Raw genomic sequence first — 16,826 nt, forward strand, 5'->3', positions numbered from 1 at the left:
TGTCAGCCTGGGATGACATGCTCGACAAGCCACGATGCTTCGCTAGGGACGGCTTGTACCCGTCACCCCTGGGCTTTCGGATATTGGCAAAGGCTCTTGCTACCCCCATAGTGCCTTTTTTAGGCAAGGCTCAAGACAAACCCACTTCCATAGGTATCACAAGGGATAAGAAACTAAGAGTAATGCTACTCAACGCCAGAAGTCTAAACCTCAAGATGCACGCACTCGAAACTCTCCTTAGCATGGAGAACATAGATATCTGTGCAGTAACAGAAACCTGGTTCAAGGCTCCCGAGAGCACCCCAGCACTACCAGGTTATACCTCATACCATGCTTTTCAGCCCCAAAACATGGACCGAACCACAAAAGGAGGGGGAGTATCAATATTCGTCAAAGAAACCCACACCTCCAGGTTGGTGGCACAGCACGAAGCATCAGAGACTATCCATGTGCAACTAACAGTGGGTAAAGCTGCCTTCCAGTTTATAGCCTGCTACAGACCACCCTCCCAAACCCAGGAACCCCACTCGGCCTTCCTGAGAAGACTGGAAAATATGAAGGTCTCTCCAAACACCATTATATTGGGCAACTTCAACTACCCAGACTGGGAGCATTACTCTAGCTCCAACACCCTAGCCCAAAGGTTCCTAGAATTTATAAACTCAAATGCTATGGAACAACTTGTTACCACTCCCACAAGAGGGGAAAACATACTGGACCTGATCATCACCAACATGGGGACTCTATGCTCCAGACCAGAAGTGTATCCCTCATTGGTAAGATCAGACCATAAACTAATCTCACTGGATATTCACATCCGGACTCCACCCCCTGCCCTGAAAACCACAGTGAAAAACTTCTCTAATGCAAATTTCACACTCTTCAAAACTGAGATGGAATCCTTGAAAGCCCCCGGGCCTGTGGAAAATATGGCCCAGACCACAGAATCCTTTATAAACGCATTCTATGAACACCTTCAGGAATGCTTGGATCATGCAATCCCAAATAAAACCAAGTCCCAATCCTCCAAAGGCAGACGTCCTGTCTGATGGACCCCAGCCATAACAAACTATACAATAGAAGGAGGAAGCTACTACATGAGAGCAAAATCCCAAAAAGGGAAGGCATCTCTGATCAGCATTAGCAAAAAACTACAGGCACTCATAAAATCGTCTAAGGCCAGCTTCGAGAGAAAAATTGCACAGGACACTAAGGATAATCACAAGGCTTTCTTTAGTTATGTTAGGAACCTAGGTGGGAATTCCCAGATATGCTCAGAATTGGTCCAAAATGCCAAAAAATACACCCAACCCACAGACATTGCCAACATCCTAGCTGACAGGTTCAGCGCAAACCCCCCCCCCCCCACCAAAAGGGCAAATATCTATCCCAGCAGAGTGCTGCCCCCCCTGACATCTCAGATGCTCAGTAAGAGCTGCCCTCTCCAAAGCAAAAACACAGCATCAATAGGACCAGACGGTGTCCTGGGCTGCGTCCTACATGAACTCCAAGAAGAGCTAAACCTAAACATAAAACTACTGTTCAATCTCAGCCTTAGTACAGGATATGTACCCAAAGAGTGGCGTAGAGCAACAGTGGTCCCTCTCTACAAAGGTGGTGCCTCAACAGATCCTGGAAACTATAAGCCTGACTAGCTTGGTCTGCAAAGCTATGGAAAGGATCATCATGGACCTCAAAGATATTGGGGACCTACAGACAGTGGATCCTACCCAGTTTGGCTTTAAGGGCAGATCCTGCCTCTTAAACCTGGTTGATTTTTTTGAAACAGTCACCAAGGCCATTGACTAGGGGAAGGTGGTCCACACAGCCTACCTGGACCGCGCAAAAGCCTTCGATACAATACCCCACTCGGGCATTATAGATAAGCTCACCAGCTTAAATATAAACCCCTATATCACTAGATGGGTTGCAAACTGGCTCAAGGACAGAACCCACATGGTTAGAATTGCTGGAGCCATGTCAGACTCCAAACCAGTTACAAGTGGCGTCCCACAAGGCTCAGTCCTGGGACCTCTCTTGTTCGGTATATATTTCTCGGAGGTACAGGCCAACACGGAAGGACTGTGGCTGACCAAGTTTGCAGATGACTGCAAACTGGGCGCCATAAATCGACACTCCAGCCGACACAAGCATCCTCCAAAAGGGCCTCATAGAAACAGACAACTGGTGCCAGAGCCATGGCCTCAAGCCAAACGCAAAAAGTGTATAGTCATCCCCTTTGGCAAAAACAAAGTGCCCACAAATTTCCACATAGGTGGTAATCCATTAAGTACAGAAGAAGTAATTGGGGACCTAAGTTGATAGCAATCTCTCATTTGACAACCACGTGGCCAAAGTGGTTAGAAAAACATTTTATATAGCCCACCTAATCATGAAGAGATTCACATCTAGATCAGGGGAGGTCATTGTGCCTCTTTACTCATCAGGCCCATAAATCGAGTACAATGCCCCTTTTGGGATGTACCTTACCAGACACCTGCAGCAACTGGAAAGACCCCAGAAGTACCTCACCAAGAGGATCAAAGGGCTCAAACAGATGCCATATGCTGCCCGGTTAAAGAAACTCCAGCTCTACTCAGTGGCATACCGCCTGCTCAGAGGCGATCTGTGCCTGACGTATAAAGCCATGTCCAACCCGGAAATAATGGACATGCTGCACCTCAGAAAATCCAAATCCCATTGAGCTACGCTCTTGAGAGACTTGAACCTCAGCACTGAGATAAATAGGACATGCTGGAGGGACAGATTCATAACCCAGAGGCCCCCTTCACTCTGGAATAAAATCCCAGTCCAGGTTAGGCAGAGTCCCTCTGACTCTCTTCAAGAGGAATCTTGATGAGTAGATGGGAGATCGTAGGTTTACCCCGGTATCACTTCTGTGTCACTGTTAGACAGAGGCACAGTACACTAACCTCGAAAAAGGGCATAGCAAAATTAATTTAAAATGGGTGGCGAAAACCAAACACACTCTGGCTAGGCCTATAAATGCCCTAGGGCAGATAGCCTAGTATGAACCTATGAAGGTGTTGGTACAGGAGTAGTTTTCCCAGTTAATGGCAGTGTAGTTGAAATCACCCAGTATTAGGGTGTTTGGTTGTATCTTAATATTTCCAGTATGTTTAGAAAGGTGGAGTGAGAATCTTGGGGGATCTGCAGCAAGCTACAATTTGTATTGCAGTTTTACCTAGTGTTAGTTGCACCTGGAGAATTTCAGATGCATTTCGTTGGGAAACCAGTCTGGAGGTGTGAATATCCTTGGTGAAAATGGACACTTCACCTTTAGTTTTTCGGTCCTGGTTTGGTGGCCAAAAAGTGTGGTACGAGTTGTGGCCTGGTATTGCAGGGGTACTCTCTGGAGCTTTGAACCAGGTCAGTTACTGCACAGATATCAATGTTCTTCATTTTTAGGAGAGCCTCTGTCAAGGTTCTCCATTTTTAGGAGAGCTTCGAGAGAGAGAGTGCATCTTGAGGTTTAGACTTCTAGCACCGAGTAGCATCATCTTCAGATTTTGCTTGCTTTGTACCCATTACAGTGGAAGTTTTGTCCTTTGAACCTTGCATAAAAAAGGCACTATAAGGGTGGCAAGAGCCTTAGCCAGTTACCTGAATCCCAGGGGTGACAGGTGCAAGCCATCTCTTGCAAAGCATCGTGGTTTGTCGATGATGTCATCCCAGGCAGACAGATACTGGATCCCCTTTGAGTGACACCAGAAGCTTAGCCAATTATTGAAGTCAGTCATTTTGTCCTTGTACTATGGTATCATTCTTGGCGATAGCAGGATGCTACTCAAGGCTAGGGCTATACCTGCCTGGGCTACATGATCCGAGAGCTCTTCCATGTCTCTTTTCATGTAGTCCAGGCAGGTACGTCCCAAGTCATTCACTCCAACATGGACAATGACAGAGTCATATTTTGTACCTGTTGTGGAGTGAATTTAGTGCATGCGTTATGTGGCAGATCCTGGCACCAGACAGGCAACTAACTAATTTACTCCTTGTTCAGCCTGGTGAGTGGGACATCAGTGTTCCTTGACTAGAGAGCCACCTATGACTAAAAAGTGTTGGGTACGTTGTCTTGCCTTAGGGGCTGCTGTTGGGTGGAACACTGGTGTTGTGAGCTATGCGACGCTTTGGTTGTGTTTGGGGGTGGTGTTTGTTTGCATTTCAGCTTCGGAGGTCCTTGTTGCTTGGGCAGGTTAATGTTAAGAGCCTCCACATATGTGGGTTGTGTGTTGCTTGAGGTGTTTTGTGGGTGTTAACCTTCTCCTCTTGACCGTCTAGCACAATCTTGGCTGGAGAGAGCTTTGCTTTTGGCTATGCAAGTGCATCTCTCGCAGTTTATAGTGTTTGGTGGTAGGAGGAGAGAGTGGTCAGTGTACATGCGGCAATTGCTGCATTGCCTCAGTATGCCCAGATTCACCAGGTGGACAGGAGAAATCACTGGAAGCTGACCCTTGGATATGCCTGGATAGGTGCTTTCTTTGTGTAGTACAACAATTGTTTTCACTAACTTTTGGCAAGGTACTTGCAATTGTAGGCTGTCTAGTGCCTATGACTATTTTCCCCTTATTACCAAAGAGAAGTGAGTGATTGTAACAAAATTAAGGCTTCCTAGTGCTTTTTAGCGAGTTTTAGTGCAAGTGCTAGTCACAGGTATACACATTTTAGTGCTACTGCTGATAAACTAACTAGTCCCAAGGGAAAATTCGAAGAGCAGGGACAGAGATCAGCCCAAAATGGCCAATGAAATTGCAATTTCAGAGCTGGAAACCACTCCTCTACTGTTAGATTGGAAGTACAATACTCCCACTCTTACTGGTAAGCAGTAGGACCTCCCTCTACCACAGCAAGGTCTGGATAGCTCTGAACAGTCAGTGTGTCTACCCTTATGAGAACTTTCACAGTTAGAAAACACTTCAAATCTGCAATAAAATAGTTGTTGTGCTTCTGGAAGGTTTGGATTGTGTAGAAATTCTTAGCAAAATAAGAAATATATACTTTTTCCAGTTTCTGCCAGTAATGGTTGCTTTAGTGCAGCATTCCTCAGAGAATAGAAAATATTTATTCAAGCATTTTACAACTGCTATATGTAGTGAATAAATGGTCTGACCTTGGTTTCACTAAACTGTGACCTTCACACTCTACAGTTTTCACTCCTTTGGGAAGGCCCACCCTAACTGCCTTTTCACCAGTGAGTGTGCTTAGGCTGAATGACAGCCAGAGACTGACGTTATCTAGCCACAGCAGTATTCAACCTGTCATTTTATATTAGTGTCACATAGGCTTTTGTACATCAGTTTGCCACTTCTTAAAGGAGGCTGGCAATGGGTGGGACCTGCTACTGCACATTGAGAATTACTATGCTACTATACAACTGCTACCATTCATGCCTACTTTTCATACTATGATGAACAATCATGAGTAGAAGTCATTAAGTCTGTTATCATCATACCAACTTAAAAACACATGATCACATAGGCCAAGAATTGCATTCCGGGCATCACTACATAAAAAAAACATGTGACATATGATTTGACCTAGTATGACAAAATAAGTCGATATGCTGGTACACAATTGTGACATCTCAAAATAAGTCCATACTACCCCAGAGCAAATGAGAGGCAGAAACTTCAAACTCTTACAAGTATCTTTAAAACTGTCATCCTGACGGGACGTTAATTAATTTCCCTGGAACTACGCTTATTGCACTCTATGTTGATGCCAACATATCAACTGTGTACCAGCATATCAACTTATTCTGTCATACTAGGTCAAATCATATGTCTTTTTGTATGTAGTGATGCCTGGAATGCAATTCTTGGGCTATGTGATCATGTGTTTTAAGTTGGTATGATGGTGTTAACAGATTTAAATAATGACCTACTTCCACTGTAACAGATATAAGCATGCAAAATCTGAAGGTAATGTTACTCAATGCTAGAAGTCTAAACCTCAAAATGCACTCTCTCGAGACACTTCTAAAAATGGAGAACATAGATATCTGTGCAGTAAATTAGACCTGGTTCAAGGCTCTAGACAGCACCACTGCAATACCAGGCTACAACTCTTACCACACTTTTACGGCCACCAAACCAGGACCAAAACACTAAAGACGAAGGAATGTCCATATTCACCAAAGATATTCACACCTCCAGGCTAGTTGCCCAACACAATGCATCTGAAATTCTACAGGTACAACTAATACTAGGTAAGACTACAATCCAAATTGTAGCTTGCTACAGATCCCCCCCACCATGCCCCAAGATTCTCACTACACCTTTCTAAACATACTGAAAAATATTAAGATACAACCAAACACCCTAATACTGGGTGATTTCAACTACCCTGCCATTAACTGGGAAAACTACTCTGGCACTAACACCTTAACCCAACGGTTCTTGGAATTCATAAATTCCAATGCCCTGGATCAACTAATCCATAGTCTCACCCGGGGCTCAAATATCCTAGACCGGGTCATTACCATCATGGGAGATAGATGCTCCATGCCACTGGTCACCCCCACGCTGGTCAGGTCAGACCATAAGCTAATCACCCTTGATGTGCACACTCCACCCCCCCAGTAGGGAAAACTCCATAACTTCTCCAAAGCTAACTTCATGCTACTCAAGTCAGAAGTGGTAAACTTCAGGGAACTGAAAGGTAGACGGCTGAATCCTACAGTAAGGCACTGTACGAGCACATCCACTCATGCATGAATCGTGCCATTCCAAATAGAACCAAGATGCTCTACTCAAAAAGAAGAAGCCAATCTGGTGGTCCTTCTATGTGGCACACCTCATCATTAAGGGCTTTTCATCCAGAAAAAAGGAGGTCATTGTTCCACTGTACTCATCCCTCAGTAGACCCATTATAGAGTACAACGTCACGTTTGGCATGTACCTCACAAGACATTTGCAACAACTGGAAAGGCCACAGAAATAACTCACTAAAAGAATCACAAGCCTAAAGCAGATGCCCTATATTGACAGTCTAAAAAAAAAAAACTCCAGCTATATTGTCGCATATAGTCTGCTCAAAGGCGATCTCTGCTTAACATACAAGGCCATATCAAACCCAGAGCTGTTGGACATGCTACACTTCTAAATCCCTCAGAGCCACACGCTCCAGGGATCTAAACCTGGTCATCACAACAAAACATGCTGGAGGGTTAAGTTCCAGACCCAGAGACTCCCCATAATCTGGAATAGACTGCCCATACATGTCAAGCTGAGCGCCTCTTTGGCTCTCTTCAAAAAGAACCTTGACGACTGGATAGGAGATAAGAAATTCACCCCAGGGATCACATCAATCGCCCTGTTAGACAGGGGACCAGGGAAGTAATTGCTGGGGAATTGTTATAGCTACGCTTGTACAGGCCCTAGGGCCGATAGCTTAGGCTAAGTACGAGTAGGGTTGCCAACTTTTCAAATGGCCAAAGTGGGACATTTTCCGTACAAACATCAGATTTTACAGGCCGACACATACCCACGGTCAGAACTTAACTTTTTTGCCTAAATAAAAGCTTATTATTGTAGCATTTTAGTTGCTTGTTCTGTTTCTTATAACATTTAGGTATTTTAGATATCTTAGCCTCACCTCAGGATACGTACCCAAGGAGTGGCGCACAGCGACTGTGGTCCCACTTCATAAGGGCGGTGCCTCCACAGACCCTGGAAATTACCGCCCCATTAGCTTGACAAGCCTTATCTGCAAAGCCATGGAGAGGATCATAATGGAACTCATAAATAAAGACATAGGGAACTTGCAGACTTTGGATCCAACCCAGTTTGGCTTTGTCAAAGGCAGATCCTGCCTCTTAAACTTGGTTGACTTTTTCGAGACAGTCACCAAGGCCATTGATGAGGGAAAGGCAGTCCATACAGCCTACCTCGACCTGGCAAAGGCCTTCGACACAATACCCCACTCAGGTATCATCGAAAAACTCATCAGCTTGAATGTAAACCCATACATCACAAGATGGGTTGCAAACTGGCTAAGCGACAGAACCCACAGGGTCAGAGTTGCTGGAGCCATGTCAGACTCAAAGCCTGTCACAAGTGGTGTCCCACAGGGCTCAGTCCTGGGTCCACTCTTGTTCGGCATCTACTTTTCTGAAGTACAAGCAAACACAGGAGGGTTATGGCTGACAAAGTTTGCAGATGACTGCAAACTGGGCGCCATAGTCGAAAACACATCTGACACAGATATCCTCCAGAAGGGCCTCACAGAAACGGATAACTGGTGCCAGAGCCATGGCCTGAAGTTAAACGCCAAAAATGCATAGTCATACCCTTCGGGAAAAACAAGGTTACCCCTAGCTACCATATAGGTGACAATCCACTGAGCACAGAAAAGTCATCAGGGATCTGGGGACCCAAGTTGACAGTAGTCTTCGCTTGACACTCATGTTGCTAAAGTAGTTAGGAAAACCTTCTATATCGCCCACCTGATCATGAAGGGATTCACATCTAGATCAAGGGAGGTCATAGTCCCCTGTACTCATCACTCATTAGACCTATGATTGAGTACAATGCCCGCTCGAATGTATCTGACCAGACACCTGATGCAGCTTGAAAGGCCCCAAAAGTTCCTCACCAAAAGGATAAAGGGTCTCAAAAATATGTCTTATGCTGCCCGACTGAAAGAACTCCAGCTTTATTCAGTCTCATACCGCTTGCTCAGAGGTGACCTGTGCCTGACATATAAGGCCATGTCAAACCCAGATTTGATGAATATGCTTCACCTCAAAAAATCTAGATCCCTCAGAACCACAAGGGCGGGAGACTTAAACCTTGACACGGTTATAAATAGAACGTGCTGGAGGGACAGATTCCATCACCCAGAGACTCCCTATGCTGTGGAACAAAATCCCGGTACATGTGAGGCAGAGCACCTCGCTGGCCTTGTTCAAGAGGAATCTTGACCAATGGATGGGAGATCGCAGATATACCCCAGGGATTACTTCAGTGTCACTGCTTGACAGAGGCACAGAAAAATGATAGGCATAGTTTTTATTCAAACTAAAGGGGTGGCGAAAGCCACATAACTATGGGCTAGGCTTATAAATGCCCTTGGGCAGATAGCCTAATACCTATGAACCTATTACATAAAATATAGGAAATAATTATGTCCTACAATCTCAGGACATTTGCCATTTTTAATAATTTTTGTCAGGACACAACTGCCCAAAGAGGGACTGTCCCTCACAAAGTGGGACAGGTGGTAACCCTGAGACTTCAGTCAAAGTTAATCAGTGTTACTGCAGCCAAGCAGCAGTATTATCAAAGCACATGAGCTAAAGAAATATAAAATACTAAGGCAGAGTGAAAAGTATTAGGGAGTAACTGATCCAGATTTTGAATAAATCCAAACTTGTAAATAAACTCCTCAGACAAAATAGCAGCAGTTGTACTTTCAATAAACTTAGTCCGCGCATAATACACGATGAAATAGAACAAAAAACACTTGGCAAACAGCTCACCAACATGTAAGTGTGTAAAACATTTGCGGTGATGCTCCCCTGGCATTAGTGAAAGTGTCAGAACAATACCATAATGCTGAACTGTTTTGATCGTTCTTAATCCCGTTTTAAACATGAACATTTGTGAAAGCTCGCCCCTGGATGCACAGTAACAAACCCCATCTAATCCCCACCACGTCACCCGACGGCAACGCCCCCAACTTCTACCTTCTGAATATTCAAAGCGTCACGGCTAGGGTTACCACCTGTCCCACTTTGTGAGGGACAGTCCCTCTTTGGGGAGTTGTGTCCTGACCAAAAATATTAAAAATGGTAAATGTCCTGCGATTGTAGGACATAATTATGTCCCATATTTTATGTAATAGATGCATAAAATAGTTATTTCTGTATCTAAAATACCTAAATGTTACAAGAAACAGAATAACCAACTAAACTGCTACAAGAATAAGCTTTTATTTAGGCAAAAAAGTAATGTTCTATCCTTTGTACTGACTGTGGGTACGTGTCGGCCTGTAAAATCTGACGTGTGTCCCGAAAATGTCCCACTTTGGCCATTTGAAAAGGTGGCAACCCTAGTCACGGCACTGTTAGTCACTACCCACAAGAAACGTAAAATTTACAAAATTAAGAGTTTCTAATGGAAAAAACGCCCACCCCACCTGAAGCGAACTAAGATATAATTCTAATATTTTCCTAAACTCTTGCAATGCGTGAAAATTGCTCAAGAATGGAGTAAGGCTAACCCTCGGACCGTTTCAGTGCTGCATTCATACTTTTAAGTTCTCAGGAAAAACACTCACACGGCACTGCCATTTATCATACTGCAGTAAAGTCACCTCAGATTATACATACCTTAAACAGCTAGTTTACAAGACGAAGAAATAGGTCGTTACAATGCATCTTGCACCTCTAAGCTACAAACACAATCGCCACAGCGCACATCAATATTTTAGGCAGCTTCATTCTTTACTGCCCGTGCCCCACGGCAGTATAATTATTACTGTACGGAGCAGTTAAAGCAAATAAAACTAAAAACGGTAAGAGGTCGCCTGGGTGGCGAACAGCTAAACACTCAAAACTGTACAAAAACACACTTTGCAAGTTGTATAATTGTTGACGAAAACCCTAACTCCTACATGGTTTTGGTCATGGTCACACAACCCGGACTACCCGCCGTCTAAAAATAACTTTTCCTTATGGAGTACATTTATGATGGCACTTTTATGCTAAAAAAAATATATGTAAACGTATTATACCAAATTTAAAAGTTGAATTCTGTGGGAGACGGTAAGAAAGGCGAGGTGGGAGATATTGCCCGATAATACATTTGTGATGTCACTGCGACAGGACCACACTCGAGCTTTACAGTCAGTATATGACCACGCCCACTGAGGGTGTCAGTAAAGGCGGAAACGCCCCACATCTGCACAGTCCCGCCCACGGGGCTATCTATTCTTATCATGCCTATAAAGTCACGTTAGCTTGTAATTATAGGCAATACACAATGCGTATAAATAACTTATTTGTAAATTCCAATGTCATCGATAGCAGTAGCACTACATCTTTATATATTAAATTTATCCAGGCCCGCCGTTTAGTGTAGTGTGACATTAGACGGGCAGTCCCGTCTAAGCATACCTCTCAACCTCAGTGCAAGAAATCTGGACAAAGCCTGACAAAAAAAAAATGGGATGGGGGGGCACAAAACTGCGATTGCTTTTAAATATTGTTCTTAGAAACTTAGGAAGCTGCTAAATTAACAAGGATGGTGTAAAACATATATTTTGTTACTTGTAGTCAAACTGAAATATAGGTAATCATTTAGTGACTTAAATCCTTAGATCATCCCAGCGTTTTGCCATAAAACCACACATTATGAGAAACAGACCAAAAATATGGACATTCTGCGAAAATCTGAACCACTGAAAGGTATGATGAACAGCAGTAGAGCACTAATAAAGCTACAATATGGACTAGATAGAATCTGATGTATTTTGTCCCAATGATTAACTAAATCCAATCCTGAAATTTTCACAATACGGGCTATAGTAATTTTGTTTTATACGCAAAAGTACAAGCATAACAGGATACAACAATCTGCATTTAGTGTAGCCGTGTTTAATATACCGTATGTTGCACAAACTCAAAATAGTACATTGACATATATATCAAAAGAACCAGTACACAACACAAATGTATATTGGCCTGAACTAGAAACACCATCGTGGACAATACGTTTACCACATTTTCCAGTTCACTCGGTAAGAGGCAATCCTCCTGTTCAAACAAACAAAAAATTAAAATGACGATTTTCAAAATCTAAGAGTATTTCCCCATCCCAAGGAAGACAACTTCTATATCGCACTACAACCAATAAAACTATCTTTTGTATACTTCACTTCTTAACGGAACAGTACAATTAAAGTGCTACCGCTGCAAGTGAAACGGTTTTGGTTGAAAAAGTCAAATCACTGAAGTCACTTTGTCCTCTAAACCCATTCTGCAGCTCCTCTAACCAAGTATCCAGACAGTCCTCAACTTCTCCCAGTACACACTCGGGTACACTAAAGGAGTAAACGGTTAGGTTTATACCACCAGCAACCCGGGAGCAACATGCCTTCACAGTGTACACCCGTAGAGGAGTCAGAGCTAAACAGTTTTCGAAACCCTTGGACGTATCAAACCAGTACGGCAGCGGGTACCCCAGCAGGGTACCAAACAGGGTGCAGAGATTCCACTCTGGGGGGGATAGCAACTTATGGACCATATCACCGCTGCTGTGCCTCAAAACTTTAAGCTGTTGCAATATATCAGACAAATGACACCGGATCTGATCTCGAACCGCGGGAGAGCACACAGCAGGCAAGGCCCGGTTAGCTGATACATCAACTGCGGGAAAATTGGCGTCTTTTCTGCCGATCAGCATCTCCAATCGCTGAATGCTATGCTCCAAGTTGAGTAACAGCACACTGCCACCAAGTTCAAACACATACAGAGAAGCCATTCCAGAAGTGAGCCCCAGCTGCCGCAGTGCCAAGCAGTAATTGAGAACATCGACGGCCCCCGCTGCATTGTAATCGTACAGGAAGCCGGGCTTCAGGCCCGAGCCTACAGCTAGAAACTCCCCGGCGATCCGAAGACATGCATCCGCGGGAATGGACTTCCTTCGACTTGTCCTTAAGAAACGCTGCGCTGCAGAAATAAGCCGATGAATTGCTATATTATCCATATATAAGGCAGTAGATAAATCACCATCACGTTCCTCCTTTAGGATTACAAGATAAGCCTTTTACTGACTAACTCTGAACAAAAAAATAATAACAAATCAAGGGTCTGACATCTTCATAAACCGCATGCGCGCAACAAAAAGTCTCCGTCTACTTTTACGCTATACTGAAAAGAATTGATAAGTTAAGTGTAACATGCTTCTGTAGCTTACTTATTCATGGACCATTTACGCTAATTACGCGTTTTGTGGCCTCATCACGTGACATGAGGTAGTGTATCGCGAGAGTTTTTGCTTGGCCAAGTACGTTTTTTGTCTGTTTGTTTTGAACGGTTTCGTACCACACTACTGTCATGAAGGTGAGAGTTAAGTGGCACGTTTAAGTGACTTAATGAGTCTGACTGTACAACCTGACAAGACTGTTGCGTGCTAATATTGTTTTTGGCTATGTTACTTCATTAGCAGTATCAGTGATGATATTTCTTAGTTTGTTTGCTGTCACGTTCTCAAGTTTTTAATATATTTATTATAATGTTCATTTAACAATAATATATATATTAATTGTTCTCGGTATTAAAGTAAATGCTGTGTTTTGCTTTGTTTGCTATTAAATTGCTAGCTAGCATATTTAATGCATAACTACGTTTCGACTTTGTTTTACATGCTGATTTTGTAAAACCTGAGCTTGTGGGAAGGTCATGATTTTCTTAACCTTCTGGAGGTGTTGCTGTTACTTTTCTCCGTTATGGAGGCGCGGATAAAACTGCCACATTGCTTAAAACAAGTTAATTGCGAAAGTGTACATTTTCCCACACAAATGGGGTTTATACACATACTTTCTATGATACTAGCTCAAGATGAAATGTGTGTTTCCTCTTATTTTATGAGATAAAGCTTTCCCAATCATCCAAGGTTTAACCACACCTCTTAAGTGTATGAAGGCTGTTACTCATCGTCCATGTTCCTCGCAGTTCCGCACTAAATTGGACTGTCAGATGTTCAGGTGTTAACGGTAAACTATACTTTAAATTGATATTATTCTGTAAAGTTTTACTAGTTTAGAGTAATACATTTAACCGTTCGAGAACTTGCTAGTTGATGGAAGAGAGCCGTTACTGTGTGTTCTAGATTATCCCCATTTGTTCCACTTTATGAGAGGCAGTGCTCCATATTTTGGAGATAGGTCAGACTCAGCATCGATGGGCATAGCTGTAAAATACTGCGTTTTGGTCTTTGTTCTCCCTGAATATAAGGGTAACCAGTAGGAATCATGTTGTCGTATTGCTGTTGGTTCCTGTCAAGCTTGCAATAATTTTTATAAAATGTTTGTAACCTGCATTTGTGTAACTTTTATTTTTGTTGGGTTGCATATTGCTGAAAATCTTGTTGATCATCCCAACCTTTTGTTGTTGCTGGTCTCGAATATAAGAATATTGCCTTCGGGATTCAAACAATGGTATCAAAAATGCAGAAGAGTTGCATGTTTGCTTGCTTAGGGATAGGGGTATGACTAGCAAAGAGGAATAAAGTAATTTAATCTGTTACTGCCACTAAGTTAGCAGGCTGCCTGGTTATTGTTTTCTTAGTTCTTTTTGATTTTGTCTTTGCTTAATAACAGTATTTTCCAGTTTTCACCCAATACTTTATTGTCTTGACAGTCTTCTTTAAGTTCAGCTTTCCAATGAGAAAATATCTGGAGTAGGACTGGGGGGTGGGGTGGTAAACATAGGTTATACTTGGGTAAACATCTCAGCATTTTTCTGAGTATATCCTATTTCCCCATGCATGTACTTGGGCTCGTGCTATTCAGAATCGGAGGACTACTGCATTTCTGATGTACTGCTCTTTGGATGAGATGTTAAATATACTGTTTCATCTCCCTGTGCTGGTGAATGTTGAAAGTTCCATGGCCCTTGCTCACCAAAGAGTCCTAGAATGTAAGAGTGTGCTAAATGGCTTGCGGATAGCTAAATCTTTAATATTGAAGTGTTTTTCTTGTCATTGGCTGATATATTGGCACACTTTCCCTTACACTGTAGACCCATCTAGGGACTACAACCCATGCACTTGCACTAGTGAATCCATGACTTGTGGGCTGCGTAAGTATCCAGTTCTTTCTTTTGTTTATGTTTGACTGAAGAAATTAGTTGTTAGACATGGACTTTTTCAACTAGCACCCAGCTATACAAGAAGTAACAGTATGTATCTCTAGTAAGCAGCTGTGTTAAGAATACATGTGCAGGTCATTCCAGTCTTTGGTTTGTTAAAGTTCATGATAATGTTGGTTATTTTGTTTTCCTGTTATGTGTACAATATATATTAGAGGTGAAGAATTTCAGGGAGGCAACCTAGTGGTCATTGTTAATAGTAATGTGGAAAGGACAGTGTTAACCTTATAGCACTAGTGCATTTTCTTGTGCAGTCTTTCTCAGCTGGAGTCATAGTAACCATAAACATCTCTTTGTTCATTTGGGAAACAAGGTGGTAGTTGCATTTAAACAAGATCTTGTGAACAGATGCTGCAAAGTACTTGAAATTTCTTTGATGTTATATTTGACTCCAGGCTTATGCTCCTGTATTTTGTTTAATTGTTTCACTTTTAACAAATAATTGTATGCTTATTTAGTTTGAGATTTTATTTCTTTTCCCGTACTTCTATCTTACATATACCTTTTTTGTTATGTATATTCTCCCCTATAATTTCTGTTGCATTATTTAATTTGTGGTGTACATAGTGTCATGTCCTTTCTTGGTGAGGCTCTTTAGACTGAACTGTAGTTAACCTTGCCCCCTAGTTCTCACAAACTACATAAAGCAATATTGAAACTGCATTAAAACACCACCTTAATAACGATGCATACTGATAGCGCTGTCGCCTCATAGTTAGACGTTGCCCGTTCGACTCTTAGTTAGAGCGTCTTCTGTGTGGCGATATGCGTGAATGGGCGTTCCTTCGTTGAAGGTTGTGCGTTAGGCCCGGCAAGCCAGCACGTAAAAATCTACTGCCAATCATTAGCGGACCGGAGTTCCGCTGTTGTGACCCCTAACCGGGAAAAGCCGAAAGACACAAACAACTGTTTGTTTGATTTCCTAGTTTTGGAGCATTGTTGTATATATTTGTGGGTAACTATGTCAAAACCATTGTAAAATACCTTCACAATATTCTATAACAGCATAAATTTATAAAGCTTAAAAAATCAGCATAACTCTCTAAACAGTTGGGAATAATTTAAACCATAAAAGTATTCATACAGTCAAATGCTTAAGCTACATTTTATTGTTCACCCCCTTGGGACTTTTTTTTAAAATGTGTAACTTAAGCTTCGTTTTATAACGGCTTTTTGTCAACATTTTTACTTTCACTTGCATTAAGAGATTCATCAGGAAATGTCAGTATTGCTGTAATGGTAAAACAATGTATGCCAAAGTAATTTTTGTTCTTCTTTAGGTCTTACCAGTATAAGCTTGGCATGCAGACATGAATATTGCAGCATGTGGGATTGGTGTGATTCTGCAATAAATTGGCTGAACTTTATTCTGTGGGAGACCTTGCCATTAGTTAAATTACAGATGGTACACTTCTCGGCATCACTATTCCAGCAGGCTCAACCCTCACGGCACAGTGCACTGCAAACCAAATATAAAAGATACTCATTGTGCAACTTTTATAGAAACTCCTATATCTGTCACAAGTATCTTTTCATACTTTTTTAAAACCCCTTATTCATTTAAGACTTTGTTATATAAACATATTTTTACCAAAGATTATTAACATGTTATCACACACATTCTTTAGTACAATTATCATCGGTCCAACATTACCTTGCTCAATTCCTGCCTTCCCTTAAGCTTCTTTCTTCCTACAAAACATTATTCTGCATGTATTTTTACCACAGTTTAATTTATTTCTATGTAATTTGCTCATACCCTTTCCTAATGATCCCACTTCCAGTTCTTTTATTTTTGTTAATATTCACTACTTCAAATGCGGATAGTTTAAACTTTGATTCCCATTTCTAGTGATTGCTTTTTTGGCAGCCACCAGAATTGAACTTAACAAGGCCTTACAAAGTCTGGGCAATTCGCATCCTGTATCCC

At 42.2% G+C, this 16,826-nt stretch overlaps 2 protein-coding genes and 1 long non-coding RNA gene across 4 annotated transcripts in view; 1 reads left to right on the plus strand and 2 right to left on the minus strand.

Annotated features, from left to right (window-relative positions):
- Positions 1–10,804, minus strand: part of LOC122788775 — a 29,607-nt gene extending 18,803 nt beyond the window's left edge. Inside the window, exon 1 of the long non-coding RNA XR_006362728.1 lies at positions 10,355–10,804. This is a non-coding gene — a long non-coding RNA (uncharacterized LOC122788775). The remainder of the gene's footprint in view (positions 1–10,354) is intronic.
- A 796-nt stretch (positions 10,805–11,600) lies between these two features.
- Positions 11,601–12,929, minus strand: CCHR14.PART0H1orf74 (chromosome chr14.part0 C1orf74 homolog). The gene has a single exon (XM_044055781.1). It carries the CDS (start codon positions 12,729–12,731, stop codon positions 11,922–11,924), a length of 810 nt encoding a protein of 269 aa, XP_043911716.1. The 5' UTR covers positions 12,732–12,929; the 3' UTR covers positions 11,601–11,921.
- An 86-nt stretch (positions 12,930–13,015) lies between these two features.
- The window catches only part of SLC25A16 (solute carrier family 25 member 16), a 1,052,007-nt gene continuing 1,048,196 nt past the window's right edge, over positions 13,016–16,826 (plus strand). Inside the window, exon 1 of one of the 2 annotated variants that reach the window (XM_044055779.1) lies at positions 13,016–13,087. The gene's annotated coding sequence lies outside the window, so the exon portion shown is untranslated. The remainder of the gene's footprint in view (positions 13,088–16,826) is intronic. The other variant, XM_044055780.1, reaches the window with a different exon arrangement.

This window comes from Protopterus annectens, chromosome 14.part0 (genome assembly GCF_019279795.1).
Source record: "Protopterus annectens isolate FY-2018-M chromosome 14.part0, PAN1.0, whole genome shotgun sequence".
Classification (NCBI taxonomy): Eukaryota; Metazoa; Chordata; order Ceratodontiformes; family Protopteridae; genus Protopterus; species Protopterus annectens.

Coding starts and splice junctions, on each gene's coding strand:
- CCHR14.PART0H1orf74 (XM_044055781.1), bottom strand. CDS start 12,731: ATGGATAATATAGCAATTCATCGGCTTATTTCTGCAGCGCAGCGTTTC.